Source organism: Mesoplodon bidens (assembly GCF_964165515.1).
Source record: "Mesoplodon bidens genome assembly, chromosome: 7".
Classification (NCBI taxonomy): Eukaryota; Metazoa; Chordata; class Mammalia; order Artiodactyla; family Ziphiidae; genus Mesoplodon; species Mesoplodon bidens.
Window position 1 is genome coordinate 40,470,315 of NC_138164.1, and position 19,877 is coordinate 40,490,191.

The 19,877-nt window shown below is 44.3% G+C and overlaps 1 protein-coding gene and 1 pseudogene across 2 annotated transcripts in view; both read right to left on the reverse strand.

The window, feature by feature from the left end:
* Positions 1-19,877, reverse strand: part of LOC308620769 (centrosomal protein of 78 kDa-like) — a 571,052-nt pseudogene that overhangs the window by 457,111 nt on the left and 94,064 nt on the right. The gene's annotated exons all lie outside the window — the stretch shown is intronic.
* Positions 5,757-19,877, reverse strand: part of LOC308620079 (uncharacterized protein) — a gene marked incomplete at its 5' end in the record, with an annotated part of 92,727 nt that continues 78,606 nt past the window's right edge. Inside the window, 3 exons of the mRNA XM_081239415.1 lie at positions 5,757-5,811; positions 9,412-9,550; positions 14,590-14,735. Of these exons, the coding sequence (XP_081095541.1) occupies positions 14,670-14,735 (66 nt within the window). The 3' untranslated portion in view covers positions 5,757-5,811; positions 9,412-9,550; positions 14,590-14,669. The remainder of the gene's footprint in view (positions 5,812-9,411; positions 9,551-14,589; positions 14,736-19,877) is intronic.

The window sequence follows — 19,877 nt, forward strand, 5'->3', positions numbered from 1 at the left end:
ATTGGCTCATCAATTGTAAAAAAATGCCCCACACTAATGCAAGACGTTAATAATAGGGGAAAGTGTGGTTTGGGGAATAGATGTGAGGGGGTGTATGGGAACTCAATACTCTGCTCAAAAATTCTCTTTAAACTTAAAACTACTGTAAATATAGTCTACCAATTTATTTAAACAAAATAAATCTAAGTTGCCTCATCATATTGTGAGGTTAGTAACCATCTTATAGTTTTTCTATATTCTATTTCTATTTCTAAAGACCTACTTCTTTAATGTTCATTTCTATCTTCTTTTATCCTTGTAAAAAATATATCAAATGTTTTGTATTGTTTCACCTCCCAGCCTATTATCTTTTTAGTTATATGTCTTTCACAAACATTCATTAGAAACTACATTAGATATCCTTGACTTATTACACTCTATGCCCATTACTATTTTCACCACCTCCCTCGTAATGCTTGAACCTTGGCTATGACCCATTGTCACCTCTGGACAAATCGTTTCTGCTCTATTTTCTGTCTTCTGTCCTTCTGGGCCACTTCTATCTACCATCATTACCCAAAGAACTGACTTTACAGATTCTATATGCCAGTGTGTAAGACTTGCAGTGTTTTAAGAAGTATCCCAACTTCATGATGGTGATTTGGGGTCATTACTAAAGCACTCAGGATCATACATATTCTTTTAAGGTAGTTTTACAGGACAACGCACATTGGTATTTTTCTCCTATTAACAGAGTAGGAAATTGTGGGTTGATGTGCAGTTATTTTGATTAAGAAAGCAAGATATGAACACTGCTTCTTTGCTGGGGTACTTGGCACTGCTCTTTCTCGTGCTGGGACATATTTTGCGCCTTTACAGCCTTGCATCTAGGCGTACTGATCAGACTAATGTTTGGCTTTATTGGATACGTTGACCAGTCTGATTGATATTCTGGTACATACAGGGTACTTGGTCATGGTTGCTCACCTCTGAACCTCAGCTTCATCACCTGCAAAGTTCAACTAATAGCATATCCGCTTTGTGGGGTTTTTAGGGATTTGGCAAGCGTCATAGTGCCTGGTACATGCTAGAGACTCAGGTGATGCAGTAATTATTCAAATGTGCATTTTCAGTGGATCCTTCCCACCTGGACAGGGTGACTTAACAGCCTTGGGAGAGTAAGAGCAGGACAAACAGCAAGGGCAGCATGGGCCAAGGGAAGGAGGTGAGAACTGACATGCAGGGAGCCCTCTTGCTGGTATCACCAGAGGGCCCATAGTGAGCCAGGATGTGGGGAGAGACTGGCCGCTCAGTAAGACCAGGCCAAGAAAGGCCGTGTGAGGGGGCTTAGCTTTTACCTTGTGGTAGAGGCCATCCAAAGGAGAAAGTGGAAGATGGGTAGGTATAGACTTCTCCCTTAGGAATTGTCCTCAGGGTCTGTTTATCTCCTGGCAGGGTGCGTTCAACGAGTTGGCCGCTCCAGCACATTCTAGAGAGGACTGGCCAGGTCTGACCTTCTGGAGATACAGCCCTGACCTCCTGGCCACCTCACTGAGGAGAGGGCTCATGGCGGAATCAGCTTCACTCTGCATCTGTCCACCAGTCCTGCACCCTGGACTCCAGGACCACTCACTTGCAAGAGGCACATCCAGCTGCCAGAGGAAGTGACATTTCCTGACTCATCTGGCTAAGAATGAGCAGAGTATCGCTGACCACTCCAGGGGAGTAGATGCCACAGAAGATCAGGATGCGGACAAGCCACAGAGGATCAGAAGGAACAAAGGTCAGTCCACGTGGGAGTTCACATGGGTGCCTCACAGTCCCCAACAGGCCCTCGAGTTTCCCTTCCAGCCCAACACACACTCCACCTGCCCACAGTCACCTGTGCCACCATCACAGAGCCCCACAGAGCTCCAAACATCCTCAAACACACAAACTCCCTACTTATGAGCAAATGCCTGACTGTGTGCCCAGAACCCTCCTGCTCCAATATACATGCACTACAAACCCCAATAAAACCACAGCCACAGTCTTGAATACAAAATCACACCCCCAACGGCCCCTGATAATCAAACACCTAAATCCTCATACCCCACAAAAATCCACCCAACCCCATATAACCCCTCAATGCAAACACACAAACCCTTCAACAATAGCCAAATATATTCAAACCAAACTCACAGACTTCTTAATATAAGACACAACCCCCCAAATCCAAGTAGAACACATACAGTCCGCACACAGCTGTCAACATCCATGTATGTACAATGCCTCAGAAGCTGAGACAAACACAAAATACCATCAGAGAGACACAATGTTTCCAACTTTCTCCTAAATACTCCCCCCAGAACACATCATGACCTCACACCCCCAATACAAACATACACCCATCTCCCTCTTGAGATACTATAAACAGCCTCTGACACATCCCCTGATTATACACACACAGCTAGCAGCCCCAATTTACACTGACAACCCCAATCTCTGCAAATTCCTCCACATCAAAAATACACTCCCTGGACTCTTACCCTACAGGATGAGCATGTGTATAACCCCTGCACTCTGAATACACACGGATCCAACACACAAAGCATTAAAATGCATACCCCTACCTCTTCTCAAATGCCTGCACACATAGCCTCAAAACACCCAGAAGCAGCCCACCACCCAGCCACACCATGCTACACCAACCGTACACTCACAAAGGCACTCATGCCCCTCATCTCTCCCCAGATCACACATACACAGTCTCTACACAGCTTTACTATTACCCCAAACCATCCTATGCCCGAAACATACATCCAAGAGTTCCCCACACAGCCCTAACCGATGATAGAGGAAGCTGTACCAGGGGCATCACGGTACCCTGAACGGGCAAATGCCGCTGAGGTAAGTGCCTCCTATGTTGCTGCATTTCTTGCTGCTGTTGCAAGTCATCCCTTGACCCCACCCAGGCTGACTGGGACACCCTAAACAGGAAGTGGCAGCGTATGAGTCAGGAAGAGGAAACTCCATTCCAGGTGTTCCCTGTCACCATCCATTGCACGAAAACATCAGATGACCAGCATGAACAAGAAACAGAGACATGTAAACTATACCATGGTTGAAAGGCAAATTTTTCTAGAAAACATTTGTCCAAGGGAAGGGGGAGAAGGGTGCTCCCCCTAATTGTAGACCCACGCTGTGACGATTCAAAGAAACGGCAGATACAGTCCAACAGGCGTGGGACTGCATCCATGTTGTAGCTGGATACGAAAAAGATAAGTTTTCGGAAGCCCCAAATCTCGCTTGCCAGTAAAGGCACATGGGCCCCGCTGCCCCACTGGCCAGGAACCCAGCAGAGGACCCTTAAGGGATATAGGGACTTCTGGGACCCTTACTGAGCTCCACCAAGGGGTGGTGCCATCACACAGCTCCATCCTTCATGAGATGACTAACAGACCTCCCTGTATTGGCAGCTCTGGAGATCGGGGGTCCCTAATGATGTCAACTTGAGACCGCCCAAGCACAAGTTAGAAATTTTTGCTCAGGCGCTGCAGACTCTTCAGGAGACTGGAGTGATGGGTAGCCGTCACCTCTCCGAATCCTGTACCCTGACCTCTGCCAACGCCTCTGCCTTAGGGACCTGGCAGATCCCTGGAGCGTGGCCTTCCTCTGGGACACTTGCCCATATACTTCTCTAATTTTCCTTGGGACACACATAAACAAATTTTCTTATGGCTCTCATTGACCACGGGAGCTCAAATTACAGTGCCTCCTGGGAACCCCTCCAATTATAAGCAAGGGCCACACTTTAGATTACAAGGCATAGTAGTCAGGGGAGTAGAAAGCATTCAACTTCCATTGAATGTCACTATTGAAACAATCTTTATTAGAAATCTTTTAGGGGTGGTAGCCCCTTTGGCCCTACCCTTTCCCGTTACAGCTATGGATGCCTTGATGTACTGCAACGCCATTTGGAACAAACCCAAATTCCTGGCCTTCCTGGTGGAAGCTGAAACTGGGAGCCCATAAGACTGCCACCTAAGACAGTAAATATCCCCCAATAACATGTATGACAGGGGGCTGTGGGATTGCAGCCCATAATTCAGAATTTATGAAAAGAAGAAGTCATTAAACACACCATTTCTCCTTTTCAATTTCCCCATTTGGCTGCTATTAAAGCCTGCTATTAATGAGTGGTGACTTATAATCAACTACTGAAATAGAAGTGCTGATCCCCACTATTAAGGCTCCCATTTCCAACATTGTCCAGTTCATTGAGGATATCCAAAGGGCTCCAGGGAATTACTTTGCTGTGACAATCTAGCTGTTATGTTCTATTCAGTACCAGTTATTAAGGAGTCCCAGCTGCAGTCTACTTTTACTTCAGAAGGCACCCAGTATGTTTTAACCTGTCTGCCTACTGGCTATCTTAACAGCCCAGCTATTGCCCACAGTCTTTGCTGGCAAGACCTGGGGTCCCCTTGCACCGTCTGGCACTAAACTGAGGTTCTAAGCCACAGCCCCTCAGGAGACTGGTGCACAAGGCCCTAACATGGTTGGTGACCCATCTATAACATACAGGTGGGCTATTTATTGCCCCACATAAAATTCAAGGGCTGTCCACAACTATTAAATTTCTGGGCATTAACTGATCCTCTAAAAGCCAGAAAATTCCTTTTGCAGCTAAACCTCAGCTGTTAACTATTCAGCCCCCCAACACACTATAGCAAGCCCAACACATCTTACTTAGGTCTCTCCACACTTTGGAGGCAACGAATACCACACTTGTCCATCATTCTTAGACCCATTTATGCAGCCACGTACAAACCCTCCATAGTTTACTGGCCAAGAGCTAAACAATAAGCTTTATAGCAGGCACAAAGCTCAATTAGTCAAGCCCTCCCACTGGTTCCCCCTGGCTGCTCCTTCTGGGCTGAGAATGGACTATGTGTCCCGGACCCTTTGGACTAACACAGTTCCTCCTAGCTGCCTGTGGGCTTCTGCACCAGACGGCTGCTCTCTACACCACTACACCCCCTCAGAACCGATTTGGGAACTGGTTCCTTGGTTTTGGTCTTGGTTTTGTGTGCACTGATGCCAGAATTTGTTTGCGTCTTTTGCGTTTGGGTGTACAAAATGGGAAATACTCCATCAACCCTGAAGGAGAGCCCTTTGGGGCCTATAGTAGATAAATGGGTGTAACATAGCCCTGAGCCTATGACTAAGAAAGACATGTATACTATTGTAATAGGGTGTGGACCCAAAATATAGGATCACAAGGGCGGTAGCCCCTAAATGGCTCACTCAATTTTTATAGGATCTCGCAGTTAGAAGTGTTTTGCAAAACAGCAAGCTGCACCGGCAGTTGTTCCACCTGCCCACCCTCCCCCCATGCCGCCATCATATTCACCACCTCCTGTTTCCCCTACCCACGGGGATCAAATAGAAGTTTCTGTGTTAACCCCCAGAGGACAGGAGCCTGATTTAGTATCACCATCTAAGACTCCACAAGCCACCCAATTTGGACTGGGAGCCACATCCACAGCAGGGCAAGTTCCCTTGTGCGGACATCCTATAAGAGGCCAGGGGACTCCCTTGGCCTTGAGGCGTCCGATTCTAATTTCCCCACAGGAGCCCCAGGGAACTTTGACAGTGGGGAACGAGTTGATTGACTCTCCAATAGATACCACTCCCCAAACCCTCCCTGTTTATCTTAAGAGGCTTGTAAATATTAAACAAAGGGGAAACAAAGTCATCCTAGGAAAAACTTGCCTGTATCTTTGAGATGCAAATGTCCTTTCTGGTCTTCTTAGGAACTCTCATCTCTGCCATCTTTCTAAAATGCACCTTTTTGAAAGAGGGTAAAGTAATTTAGAAACTGACTTATCAAGGATAAATAAAAAACCTAAGTGTCTTTTCTGTAAAAATTCAGCCATCTAGACAAGTGAGTTGGATTTGTTCCATCTGCCAGAAACCTAATTTGAATCCAACCTCTTTTTCTAAACTGATGGGCTTCACATGGCTGTACCTGACTCAGTGCTGAAATTCTGAAATGACAACCATGACGTCTCTGTATGTTTGTGTCCTTGTATGTGTCTTTGTCTTTGGATAACATTGCTGAGGTTGATTTGTGGATGAGCTCTATTTAATTGGCTTAAAGAAAAGTAAGCACTTACACACCAAACTATTCTAAATACAAGAGAAACTGAGCTAAATGAGCTTCAGGTTCATGTGAACTGGGAAATAGTCAGTATTAATTAAGACCTGGTATTAACGTTCGTTTGTTGATCTAATTAATATAGACATGCTGTTAGAGTCATCAACATTAAGTATAATACTTTTATTGTGCCTACGTTTAATATAAGCTAAATAAAATCTTGTTATATCTGTTGCAAATTTGTCAGCAAGGAAATAACTTGATGTGAAGAAACTTTTAAGGAAAGAAAAGGCAAATGAGGTAAGAGCTTTAGGTGAACTTTTTAAAATACTTATCTTTTAGGAAGGTCTATCTAAAATTAATCTCTCCAGATATTTGACCACTTGAAAGTCAGAATTGTGCTAAAGTAAGTGACAGAAGGTTTATGGAAAGTGGACCCTGAAAAAAAGAGTTCTGTACGTGGTCAGGACTAAGTTTAAAATAAGTTTAATTGGGTAAATACATTTTAAAAGTAAGCTGGTGCACAACTTGAATTTCGCTTTTCTCTCTGTTAAGAAGACAAGGTTTCTTAAGATTTTGGACTGCCTTTGATACCAGATTTTAAGTTTTTCTACCTTTTAAGAGATCTGTTCTGTACTTGCCTTTGAAATCTTTTATTGTTACTTTGGCTAAGTGAATAACTATTGTTTCACAGTGACATGGGATCCTATCTGTTTTAAACCCTTTTCTTATTTTTTTGACAAAACTTCCCAAATCAAATTATAATGAAGTTCCTTTGACCTCTAGCTAACTTTGGGGTGCTTCAAAGGGCCCCTGAAACACCCCAAAGAGAGATATTAACTAATTAGGTTGAATGACACAGGAAGTGTTGTCAAATAAGCAATAAATCTTCTTAGGTTCTATTGTATGCCAAATGACACAGGTATTCTACAGATTATATGGAGTTCCTAAAATCTGGTATGTCCTGGTAAAATGTTACCAGACAGAATTCTCTTTATTGTCTGAAAGTGTTGCATGTCACCGCAGTAACCACGTTACTTTCTCAATTGCACTGTAATCAGATTGAAACGTGCCTTCTTAAGTCTTTCACCATTGTACACAGTCATGGTTTCACTCTGATGCCTTTGCAAAAATGCTTCCTCTTCAAGAAGATTTATAGAAAGGACCTTTGCATAAATACAAGTTTCTGATTTTCAAACCATAAAGGTGAACTGGGTAAGAACTTGAAGAATTCTAAATGGGAAACCTGATGGCTTCATAAAGCTGTTAACAAAAACGATTAGTTGCACATGCCTGGGTAAAAGGGTTATACTTATGGTTATAATTTTGGTTATAATTATGGTTATAATTTTTATGGTTTCTATCTGAAAAATGACTGTTTTAACTCTGTGTTTTCCAGGTGTAAGCAAAACGCTCCCCTTAAACTCATTAGATTTACAGTCATTTGTTAAATTATACCCTTGTAAGCAGAATTGAAACATTTATCTTTTTCTCTCTACCTGGGTGATCCTGCCAGTAGCATATGCTTGTCCCAAAGATTAAGCCATGCACGTCTAAGTACGCACTGCTGGTACACTGAAACAGCGGATGGCTCACTAAATCAGTTATGGTACCTCTGGTCGCTCGCTATTGCAATTGGATTACAAGTAGTTATACTGATCATTGTTCTTTGTTTCCAGATTGTTTGCTCTTTGTGTCTCCCTGCTGTACTGTGTCTTTGTTAACGTTACTAGCTGCATTACTTATATCCTGTCTACTTTATAAGACTGGCGTCTCTTACAGTACCCAGTATGGAACCAGGCCTCCAACAATACTTCAATGGCTAAACATCTTGAGAAAATAGACCACATTTATAACATGAAATAATTGTAATAGTGTGATTCTAGGTACAGGAGGAAGCAACAAGGGAAAATGTCTCCTGGATCATAATTAGATAGAGGATCCAGAAGATCTTTAATTAGCAATAGGGCCTAATCCAAAAACTAGCACCTGGAGTGGCATATCAAGAATTCTCCCCTGACCTGGGATGAGCCTCCCAGCGCCGTGGGACAAAATTTGATCCTGAAACGTCTCCCAAATATTGGTCAAAATCCTGACCAAGAGGAGAGGATCTGAGAAATGGAATATTTCCTGACACATCAGTCATTAGCGACTGCAGCCCCCCAACGTGAGCCGGTGAGCCCTGACGAAATTCAGGATATGAGAATATAGGACACAGGCCCCAGACAGCTGAGGTACATATCAAATGACTGATTTCAGTGAGCCCAGACCCTTGCATCTTCCCGTACATGGAAAAGTGCTGAATTCCTTAACTTGAGATGCTGCCTCCCAGGCTTGAAGCCCTCAAAATTCCCATCAAAGAGGTCGTAACTCTCAACTTTTAGGCTGAGAATATTTTTTTAAGGCTACAGGTGTAAAGGACACACTTTCCAGAGAGGAACAAAAAAACCAAAAACCCAGCGTTTGGAACACCGGCACCAATGGTGGACACTCCCGGAAAGATCCATCTGATGAAGCAATTAGAAGGGCCGTCACCCCCTTTTATCCACAAGACTGTGGAATGGACATTGACAGTAGGGAATTGTAACAGGGAAGAGCCAAATCGGACTCCCCATGGGATCTGTTCCTTTTACTTTAACCTTTGCCTTCTGCTGCTTTTGTTCACTAAAAGGATACTGTCTGTTCCTGTACATAATGGCCTGCCTCGGGGAATCCTGTCCCTCTGTCTGAATGTTAAGCCAAAGTGCCTTTGTTCAGGGAAACATATGGACTCCTTCCACCTGTGGATGGCTACAATTAAGAAGAAATTAACACATCTCCTCCCCGAGGCTGGCCATTCCAGGGGCTATTCGCAAAACTTATGGCCTTCTTACTTTACCTCCTCATCTCCTCCCCATCTCTGTATTATAAAAGAAACTGGCACCCAAACCCCGATAAGATGGTTATTTTGAGACTTTACTCTGCCATCTTCTCGGTCTGCTGGCTTTCTGAATAAAGTCATATTCCTTGCCTCAACACCTCATCTCCGATTTATGGCCTGTCGTGCGGCAAGCAGAGCAAGCTTGGACTTGGTAACATGTTTACTCAGGACACGGTGTCACAAAACGGGACACTGTTTTCTGTTTGTTTGTTTTGTTTTTGTTTTGGGCCGCGCCAAGTTGCTTGTGGGATCTTAGTTCCTCGACCAGAGATCCAACCCGCGCTCCCTGCAGTGGAAGCTCGGAGTCCTAACCAATGGACTCCCAGGGAATTCCCATGGGACACTGTTACCTGGCAGTCACGGCCCTCACCTTTGTGAGGCAGAGGTAGTAGTGTAGCAGGATTGAGAACGGTGTGACGTTTAAAGATTAGGTGGTGAAAGCAGGATTTCACAGGAAGTTAATCCAGTGATACTTGCGGAGAAATGTTGTCAATTCAGCGTTAAGAAGACTGTGGACAAGGTGTGGAGTTTGCAAATAAACTTCATTTCCTAGAGTCAAATCTGCCAAGGCTTCCACTAAATTTGCAGTTGTGGCTATAACCTTAAGACACCTGAGACAGGCAAAAGCAACTGAATCAAGTTGTATGCTGTAACAGGCAATAGGCCTGTGTTTACTACCATGCTCACACAGTTCTGCGCGGCCTGATTATGCCTTTCATGCACAAATAAAGGAAAAGGTTTTGAATAACCTAAAGTTAATCTATTAAGTAGAGATCTCTTTTCGAACTTAAAAGGGTTAATATACTTTACCTCCAGTGGAGATCTCACCTTAAAGTATCCGGATCGGGCTTCCCTGGTGGCGCAGTGGTTGACAGTTCACCTGCCGATGCAGGGGACACGGGTTCGTGCCCCGGTCCGGGAAGATCCCACATGCCGCAGAGCGGCTGGGCCCGTGAGCCATGGCCGCTGAGCTTGCGTGTCCGGAGCCTGTGCTCTGCAACGGGAGAGGCCACAACAGTGAGAGGCCCGTGTACCGCAAAAAAAAAAAAAAAAAAGTTTCCGGATCAACCTGAACCTGATCATTTGGGTAACCCTAAGGCAGGCAGTTCTTGCAGTGCTTGTTTTAGCCTTATAAAAACCTGCTTATGTTTATCTTCCCAAGCAAAGGATTCAGGAACTAAATCTTTAATAAGTTCACAGAGTGGAAGAGGTAACAGAAAAATTTGGAACCTAGAGCTTGCAATAACCAGCTAAACCTAGAAATCCACAATGCTAGCACTTAGTTGTGAGTCTAGGAAGTTCCTGTATCAGCCTAATTCTCTCTGGAGATAGCTGAATTCCTTCAGTGCTTAGATTACGTCCTAGGTAATGAACAGCGTCTACGGATAATTGTAATTTTTCCTTTGTTCTTTCTCAGCTAACTGTTGCAGCAAATAAATGGAATCTTTTATGAATGCCTTATGGAACCTTTACAGTAGCTGAGTACAGCAGGAGGTTATCTCCATATGGTAAAAAGGCTGATTTCTCAGGGAACTAGAGGGTACTTAAATCTTGGTGAAGTACTTGGGAGGAAAAAAGAAGGAGTCCCAGTGAACCCTTGAGGCATAAAAGTGCAGGTATATTGTTGATTGTTCCAAGTAAGGGCATGTAGATATTGGCTGTTGGGTCTCCGGGATGCTGAAGAAAGGTGAACAAAGGTCTCCAACTGTAAACCATTTCAAGTCAGTTCAAGCTTGTGACACAAGGGTGGCTAGGTTTGGAACAACAGGAAAACAGGGAAGAACTATTTTTATTAACAGCTCCCAAGTCCTGGACAAATCGCCATCCTGCCAGGTTTCCAACCAGGCAAGATTGGCATGCTGCAGGGACGAGTACACGAATGATTACCTCCTGGGCAATTAGGTCTTCTACAATAGCTATGGGACCTTGTATGACCGCAGGCTTTAATAGCTCTTGAGGAAACCTAGGGAGAGGTTTAGCTACATCTATCTGAATCTTTATAGGTTTGCATTTTTTTATTCTTCTCATGTTAACACTGTCAGAAGTAGCCCCCAAATTTGCAGGCATCCTGTCAGAAGTAGCCCCCAAATTTGCAGGCATCTCCATCCAATTAGGGAACTTTTGTTGAACTTCCGCTTTTAGGTCCAGGACAGATTGTAAGGAACATAACTGATCAGGTTCACGTTGATCAGGAAATTTTAAGGTGAGATCTCCACTGGAGGCAAAATGTACTGGCCCTTTGAAGTTAGAAAAGAGATCTCTACTGAATAGATTAACTGGGGCTATACTGCATAGCAGAAAGGAATCTTGGTTGAGATAAAAATTCTCTCTGAACTGTATTAGGTACTCCCACTATGGAAACATCCTCTTTACTCAGAGGGACCTGTTGTTCTTTGAGGGTGGGATTTAGAGTAGAAAGCACAGCTCTGGTTAGGGCTAGGGGTAGGGTGTTAAAGGGTTAGGTAATTATGTTTACAGTTAGGGTTAGAGTTTAATGTAGATTTCAAAGTAAATTATGAGAGTGGGGTTTAAAGTACAAAGCATAGCTCCAGTATCAACTAAAATTTGGCCGTTTTTCATTATATTTTCCTCTGGGCTGTTTAAGGTCATTGCTGCTAATAGTTTACCCTAACCTCTGGAGTTCTGCCAACTAGGGGAGAGGGTCATGGGGGGCCCTCCCTTTGAGACAGATACGAGAGCATTTGTGAAGAGTTTGCATAGGACCTTTGAGGACACCTCTTTTTCCAGTGTCCTCAGTGATTACAAATGAAACATCAACTTTGGGTCATCAAATTGATCATGGACCCCTAGGAGGTTGTAATGGGGGAGGCCCAGGTGTCATTTTGTGTCCCTTGCCTTAGAGCTGTTGTAACTGTAAGGCTATGAGCTTGGTGGATTTCTGTTTGTGGTCTTGCTCCAAGGTCCTTTCAAAATGCTCAGCTATAGTCACGAGTTCAGTCAGGCCTATAGCCTCCCACCCTCTTTTCTGCCCTTTTATCAATCCACTCATCTCAGAAGATAATCCACTTACAAAGAGGGCAGTTAAAGCAGGCTGAGTGGCCTTTTTATTGCTTGGAACACCAACTGCTGTAAAAAGAGAGCTTCCAAACTGGTTCCAAAGTCTTCCACAGATTCACCCCTCTTTTGTTTGTACGAGTGAATAATACATCAATCATTATTAGGCCAATTAATAATAGACCAAGTGTGAGCAGGGAACATTTTAGGAATAGCTTATAAAAGATTAGTTGTTATTCTGCAAGCCTTTTTAGGTTGAGGATCTTGAATACCATCCTAGGGATTATGTCATTTTGCTTCCCACATCCATTCTGGGGCTTCCCCCAGTCCTACCAACATGTGTACAAGTGGATAAAGATCTAGCAGTTTGGGGACATACGCCCTGACAGTGACTCTAAGTTCTTTAAAAAATGTTGGGGGTTCCTCCAAGGTTTAGAGAATTCTTTGACTACAGCTCTCAGTTCAGTCTTTGACCAAGGGGTAAAGGACACCTGAGGGGGCTCACCTGCAACCTCAGGTAGTTTTACTTTAAATGGCAATTGTTAAATATTCTTTTTGGAATAGAGAAGTATTTCAGACAGGAAATGAGTAACACAAGAGTCCTCGGGTGACAACGGAAAGGGGGGGACAGTAGGAGGTGCGTCTGCAGTCACATCCGTCCTACGGTCTTTTGTCTCAGGTACCTTTTGTCTCTTTAATTTTTCATTAGCTTTCTGTTCTAAGTCTCTAAACGAAGCTATTTTGGAATCTTGAAACCGTCTGTAAACTTTTACATACCAAGTAAAGCAGGCATCTCATTCTCCCTGTGCAATCTGTGAACCCTTGCTCTCTAGTGGTTTCCTTAAATGTACAATCTTGTCTAACTGGAACATGCCCCACAATGACCACTGTAATTCTAGATCAATATTAGTATAATTTTTCCATCTTTCTAAATATCTACAACCTCCAGGACCATAGTTCTTAAATATAAAATAAGCAGGTGTGCCAGAAGCTGGCATTCTCAACTCTTGGGCGATAAAGGATCTCATTTCCTTAGCTAGCCTTTGTCAACCCAAAAGAACACACAAAAAACCTGCGCCTTAATATATCAGCAGTAACAAAGAGATGTTACTATGTCCTGGACAAAAGAAGGCCTGGTATGCACCACCACCGATTCCCAGGGATCCTTGGACTGAGGAAAAAGATCCAAACGGCAAATCCCAAGGAAGGGGGACTGCAAACTGATTCCAAACAAAATGGAGAACTATAGCCACCACCAACAGCTCCAAGCATGGGAACTGGGGGCTGATGCCAAACAGATGGGCAAGTGCAGACTACACTGTCAGCAGTGCCCAGTGTGGAATCCAGGGAACAAAATTAGGGGCTATGGTTTACCACTCAAAAAATATACTGGCAATAACCAAGAGATGTTACTGTGTCCTGGGAATTTCCATCTGAAAGGCTAGGGGTTTGGCCTCAAGGAGAATCCTCTACCAGCCAAACTGACCTGCCCTGTAAAGGAAAGCCAGTTAGATTGGGAGCACAAACGCAAAGAGAATGGAGCTCAAACCAAGAGGAGCTTACCAACAACCTTCAGGAATGGCAAGAAAGACAGTGAACTCAAAGGAGTTGTGGGCACCACACCTGTTCCTCCTTGTCCCAAATGTTATCACAAATTTGCTTCAGATCCCATCACTGCCACCAATATATTTACCTTTTTCTTTTTAAAAAGATAAGTATTTAATCATAAAATCATCTTGTTAGCAGTAGCAATCATAAGAGTGGATTTTAGAAAAGTGCACATACATATTTTTATACAGAACATTTCTGGAGGGATACATATTAAACTGTTAGTGGCCACCTCTGCATGCCCCCAATGTATTAAAAAACAAAATTTAACTGAGTAAATTGGAAGATTTACTTTGAATTTTGAATAAATTGGCCTTATTAAACGATTCATGAATCAGGCAGCATCTCATCTGATAGAAAGGGAGATACTCCAACGGGTTACACAACATGGAAGGCTTTCTTTTTTTTTGGCCATGCCACATGGCATGTGGAAATCTTAGTTCCCCGACTAGGGATCGAACCCATGCCCCGTGCATTGGAAGCGCGGAGTCTTGGCTGCTGGACCACCAGGGAAGTCCCAGAAGACTTGTATAGTAAGGAGGGTGGGACAAGGAAAGAAAGTCATCATCAAGGGAAAAAATGAAAGTTCACTGGAGGAAAGTAAAACTTCAGGTGACAACGGCGTCTCATTGGCTAAACTGCGGAATTTTCTATTAGCTATTTCTATTTTCTATTTCTTGTTGCTGGCCAGGAAGGAAGTCTTCCCTCCTCCAGCTGGGGTAGTAAAGTGGTTGCACTTCCTCTTTGGGGTCAGTAAATGACCTCTTCCTGTTGGGGTAATTGATGATGAGTGGCACGGCATGAGAGCTCCCTCTACGGGCCTTCCAGACTCCAATTCTAGTGCAGGTTTCCTTTTGTTAACATTCACAGCATGTTTTATTGGCAGGAGGAGTCACAATGAGGGAGAAAAGGCCACAAGACTCACCATAAAGAAGGCTCAGAAATGCTTGGGTGGGTCCAAGGGAGGCACAAGGTGGCTGTGGGGTCAGCTGGTGGCTACAACGATCACATGGTTCCCTCTGATGGGTTTGCAGCTCGATGTGGAAGAGTGAATAAAAGGGTCAGTTCATCCTATCAGAGAAACATGAAACTGAGATAAGCTTCCCACTGCTAGAAGCATCTTGAGCCTTCAGAAAAGAACAGAGAACATGTCTAAAGGGTTTGGGAACATCAGAGCCGTATCTCCTCAGAGTGGGACTCCCCAGGCTCTCCAGGTCTCAGTCCCCAACTCTCCCTCAGTGACAAAGCCTCCCTACCTCTGTCCTTGTCAGCTCAGTGATCCCTAGAGGTCCTGCCTATCCGTGAGGACTTAGGTTTCCATGAGACAGGTTGGTTGAGACCTAGTGATACAGTTGACCAGCCTGATATGCAACAGTTCCCACCACCCTGGGGCAGTTGGGCTCAGGGACACATGGCTCTGGACCCCATGTGGAGGGTGTCCTTGCACGTCCGCTGTGCCACAGAAGAGCCAGTAATGCCTGTAGCTGTCCAACTGATTCTCAGGGGGGTTTCCTGGGAGAGCCCTTGGTCATCTGACCTCCTATCCAGGAAGCCCCAAGACTTTCTGATTGCTGCCTGTCATGCCAACAACACACCTGTGAAGGTTCTGCTCTGCATGGCCATCTGTCCACCAGGCGCCCCCTTCTAGGGACCCAGATGCTAGGACCACACAAATGCTGAAGGAGTGTCCACCTGCCTAAGGTACAGACACCCCTGTATCCATCTGCATGATTTCTACTGGGAATCAACAACATTTGTGGGGATTCTCTGGCCCTAAAGAACAGACCAACCTGATAGGAGCAATGCAATGATTCACAATTACCAGGGTCAATGCACATATACAAGGGCCCATAGCCCCAGATGCCCCACTCACAATTCACATGAGGGTCCCATACGTACCCACCGATGCCCAAATATTCTTGCTTCATACATACACAATCCAAACACGCACATCAGTGGTACGCTACTAAGTGCTTGATAAAAAGCTCTCCGAGAAAGGCAGGAAAGACTTCACTTATGGTATCTACATGGTATAAATATTCCCAGCAGGACCAATTTCAAGCTACCCACCTGACATCACTAAACACACAGCTGGGAAAAGATATGCACCATTGACTCTCCCAAGACAGTATGAACCAGTTCCAGCACATCCCATAACTTTTCCTGTGAATATGTGCACAGAATCCACTTACACCCCAAGGAGAACTCTCAACTCCCACCACAGATATATAACCAAAAGGACACCACATACACATTTGTGTTTGTACATAGATATATATATATATATCTCCTGAACACACACCCTCACCCTGAATAAATACACAAACAGACCACCTCTTACTACCTAAATTTTTACAGATGAAACCTTACTCACCCTGAATATTCACATTCCACTCTCACAACTATATATACACACACAACATGGGCCTGAAAACAAACATGTGCAACCAATATGCCATCCAGATGTACACACTGAGTACCTAAGCACACAGGGTCACCAAGTACACAACTGTCTCATGTGCAACCCAAAAAAAGACCCATATGCAATCCCACGGCCCTAAAATACATAGACTGCAGGACTCCTGCACACACACAGAACCCACACAGCCTACTGGTTTCCAAACACACAAACTAAACTCTCACGTCCCACAGAATACAACCCCAGAAGCCCCAGGAACTCAAAAACACACACAGACACAAATAATCTATACTTATCAAATACAGCTGACCCTTGAACAGCTTGGGGGTTAGGGCGCCAACCCTCCATGCAGTGGCTCTGCATCCATGGATCCTGTAGTAGTCCTGTAGTAGTTACTGAAAAAGAAATCCACTATAAGTGGACCCGTGTGGTTCAAACCCATGTTGTTCAAGGGTCAACTGTCCATATAAGTCCACCTCACTAATACTGAGAACACACATACAAGCAACACCACTAAATTCTTCAGGCATTACATTTTGAAATAGACACATAGAGGACTCGAAGCCTCCTGCTACACTCACAAATCACAAATACACACATCCACAAACTACTCATGAGTATACACCCCAAATGCTCAGACACACTCAAAACAGAAAAACACCGACAACCTCTGCAGTCTTACTAAGATACATACACAATTCTCACACACCTATGGACACACACATGCAAATATTCCTAACCCCTGAACATATGGATCCCCTCCCAAACACTATACATTATGCTACCTCTCCAGAATACAAGCTCCCCACCACTACTCCAACATACAAACTGTATATGTGTGTGTGTGTATATATATATGTTTCTACCCTAACCCTGAATATATAGACAGACCACCTCTTACTCCTACCAAACACATGTATAAACACCCTAGCGTTCTCCAAAGAAATACACTTTGAATACTCCTAACAACTCCATACCTTATGAACAAACTCTGATAATGCATGCACCTGATGATGGACACGCACACGGATTAGAATACACAAGTAAGATACATGGAAATATCTCCAGCAAACCGTTTATGAAACAACTTCCATATATCAAATTATCCCTAGCTATCAGGAGCCAGCTCACACATATGCAAGTACTAACAAATACCCGTATCACATATTTCTAATACATACAAATGCAATTGTCCATCTTCCCTGTAGAAACATAGAACCCCACCTCTCTATCAGATACACATATACTCACTTCCCAAAATACATAAGCCTAAGAGGCTCCTACTGAAAATTACAAATGCACAGCCTCAGCAAATATTCCTCCAAGTGGCCATGCCCCTTGAATACACACACAAACTCATTTAACACACAACTCTCCACAAGTCCCAAATAGAACCACGATTACCCAGTACACTACAAATAGACAATAATGTCACCCTATACGCCCTTTGTTCCAAATACACATACAGTACCACACTACTGGCGTATACATAACCCCATATTCCCAACCTCTCACACAGAATGAACTCTGCCATCTTGCAGAATACAGGATCATACAAACACAACATACCTACACATTCAACATCCACCAGCCCCATAAAATAGTCACAGACTTGCCCTCTACACATCCAAATATACATACACAGCTCCCGAAAATGCACACCCACAAACACCCCATAACCATACAACATGCCCTGAATACACAAATGATCAGCCTACATTCCCCAAATATACAAAATTAACAGACTGGACACCCAAAGTAATATACACCACTACTTTTCCTGACATTGCCCTTACGCATATGCAGATAATCCTTCCAAATCCACCCTTACACACACACAAATCCCCAAATTCAGGGGTGAAAAAAACACATGTAAACATATTCCCCAAACACCAAATTACAAACACCTAACCACCAACTCCTTGAGTATGCCTGCGTCACATCTCAACACCCTCCAAATACAACGCTCACTCTTACACACTCTCACAAAAACACAGGCATGACCTCCCTTCAAACACAAATATCCACGGACAAAACCAACCCACACATTTGACTACCTATCAGATTCCCACCAACCAATTAAGTATGTACAGACCCCATCTATGCTTGCAAATCAATCATGATTTGACACCAGACTACAAATACATGTTTATTACCACATTCAGCAAAGTTGCTCGCATCACCGACAAAAGAATGCAGTTTGAACCTAAGCGTTGACTGATGTTTTTATGATAAGAAGGAAGACACTAGTGAAACGATGAGTGTGTTCCTTCCATCTTCACTCATTTTCCAATCACCTGAGCTACACCTTCGGAACCAGATGAGGGTTTTCAACTCGCAAGAACTTCCCTCTAGCTTTTGTACTCTTCACAACGCGCAGACTAGAACGGCACCTGTTTAATAGCTCGCACACACTATTTAGCCCCCACTGTAGGCCCCGCAATCACTGAACCCTTCATGCAGCCGGCTCCCCAGTGGTGCCGATAATCCTGGGGTAAACATCTCAAGGGAATCGAGCTCTATGGGGGCGTGAATCCACATTGTGGGGAGTCTCCTTACATGGACAAGGGCACAAATAACCCACAGGGTGAACAACAGTGCAGAGCGGTGACACCTGAGGGGTGAAAAGTCCCCGTACCCCTTACCTCAGGATTCCTAGAATTGACTCTACAGGCCGCCATGACAGGCCCCTCCCCCGCCGGACAGCCATTGGGGCCCCACCCTCCGCGCTCCCGAATGCGCTCCTGTCTTCCGGAGCAAACTGCCCCAGCAGACGCCGGGAGCTGTTGGAGGACGGTCCGCCGTGCCCGAGAGACCCGCCCCAGTGGGCGTGCACAGGCCTGCGCGGGCGTGCAGGCGCGGGGTGCGCGAGCCTAGGAGGTCTCTGCAGGAGAGGACGGAAATGGAGGGTCGGGCAAGCTGCGGAACTTCTCTGGCGACGCTCCTCGCTGGGAACCTTCGTGACGGTCTCTTCTTAAAACCAGCTCTTGTGAAATGTGCACTCGTGAGTTTTATATTGCACTCGTGAAACCCATGCACTTAGCTACAAAGAGTTCTGGAGAGCTCCGCTGTAAGCACAGTAGCCTCAAATTGGGGCAAGTACTTTCATGCCCTTTGGACTGCCGTTCCTTGGTTCTTGTTAATGCCTTTCAAAAAACAGTAGGTCCTTTTTCCTAGCACACCTGAAGTTTCCGTTAAAGAACAATGCTAGCAAAGAATTTCAGACCTGGGAAACACTCTTAAGATACTGTCTCCTGACTCCGTTCCTAGAGTTTTTCCAACGCATTTACTCTACTAGAATATTTTTTCTCCGTGTTCACAGGTGTTTCCTTTGTACGGTTTTGGGGTTTTTTTAAAAATAATTTTGAGAAAGAGTTGACAATCTGGGCCAATTTCAACAGGTAGTATGGGAACAATTTTATTTTCCCTCCCTCCTTTTTTATAATATCTTGCAGAATTTCAGTTGACAATAAAACAACAACAACAAAAATAGTAGCGGGATCAACTTACTGACCTGACTTTGTAATACTTCCCAAAGAAACTTCAATCATCAGATCCGCTTTCTGGTCAAATGCAAGATTAGAGCATTTCTCACTCAACAGGATGCCTCTGAAGACCCCTCACATGTAACAGCACTAAGCGCCTCCAAGTGCAGACTTGAAAACTCCACAAGAAACAAACATGGTATCTCTTCGTTTCTTTAATGTTTCGTGATTGAGTGGAAGATGAACTGTCTTCTGAGGCTTGTGATGCATGTCCAGAGATGTTTTTTCTCAGTAGTCAATGCCCGCCCC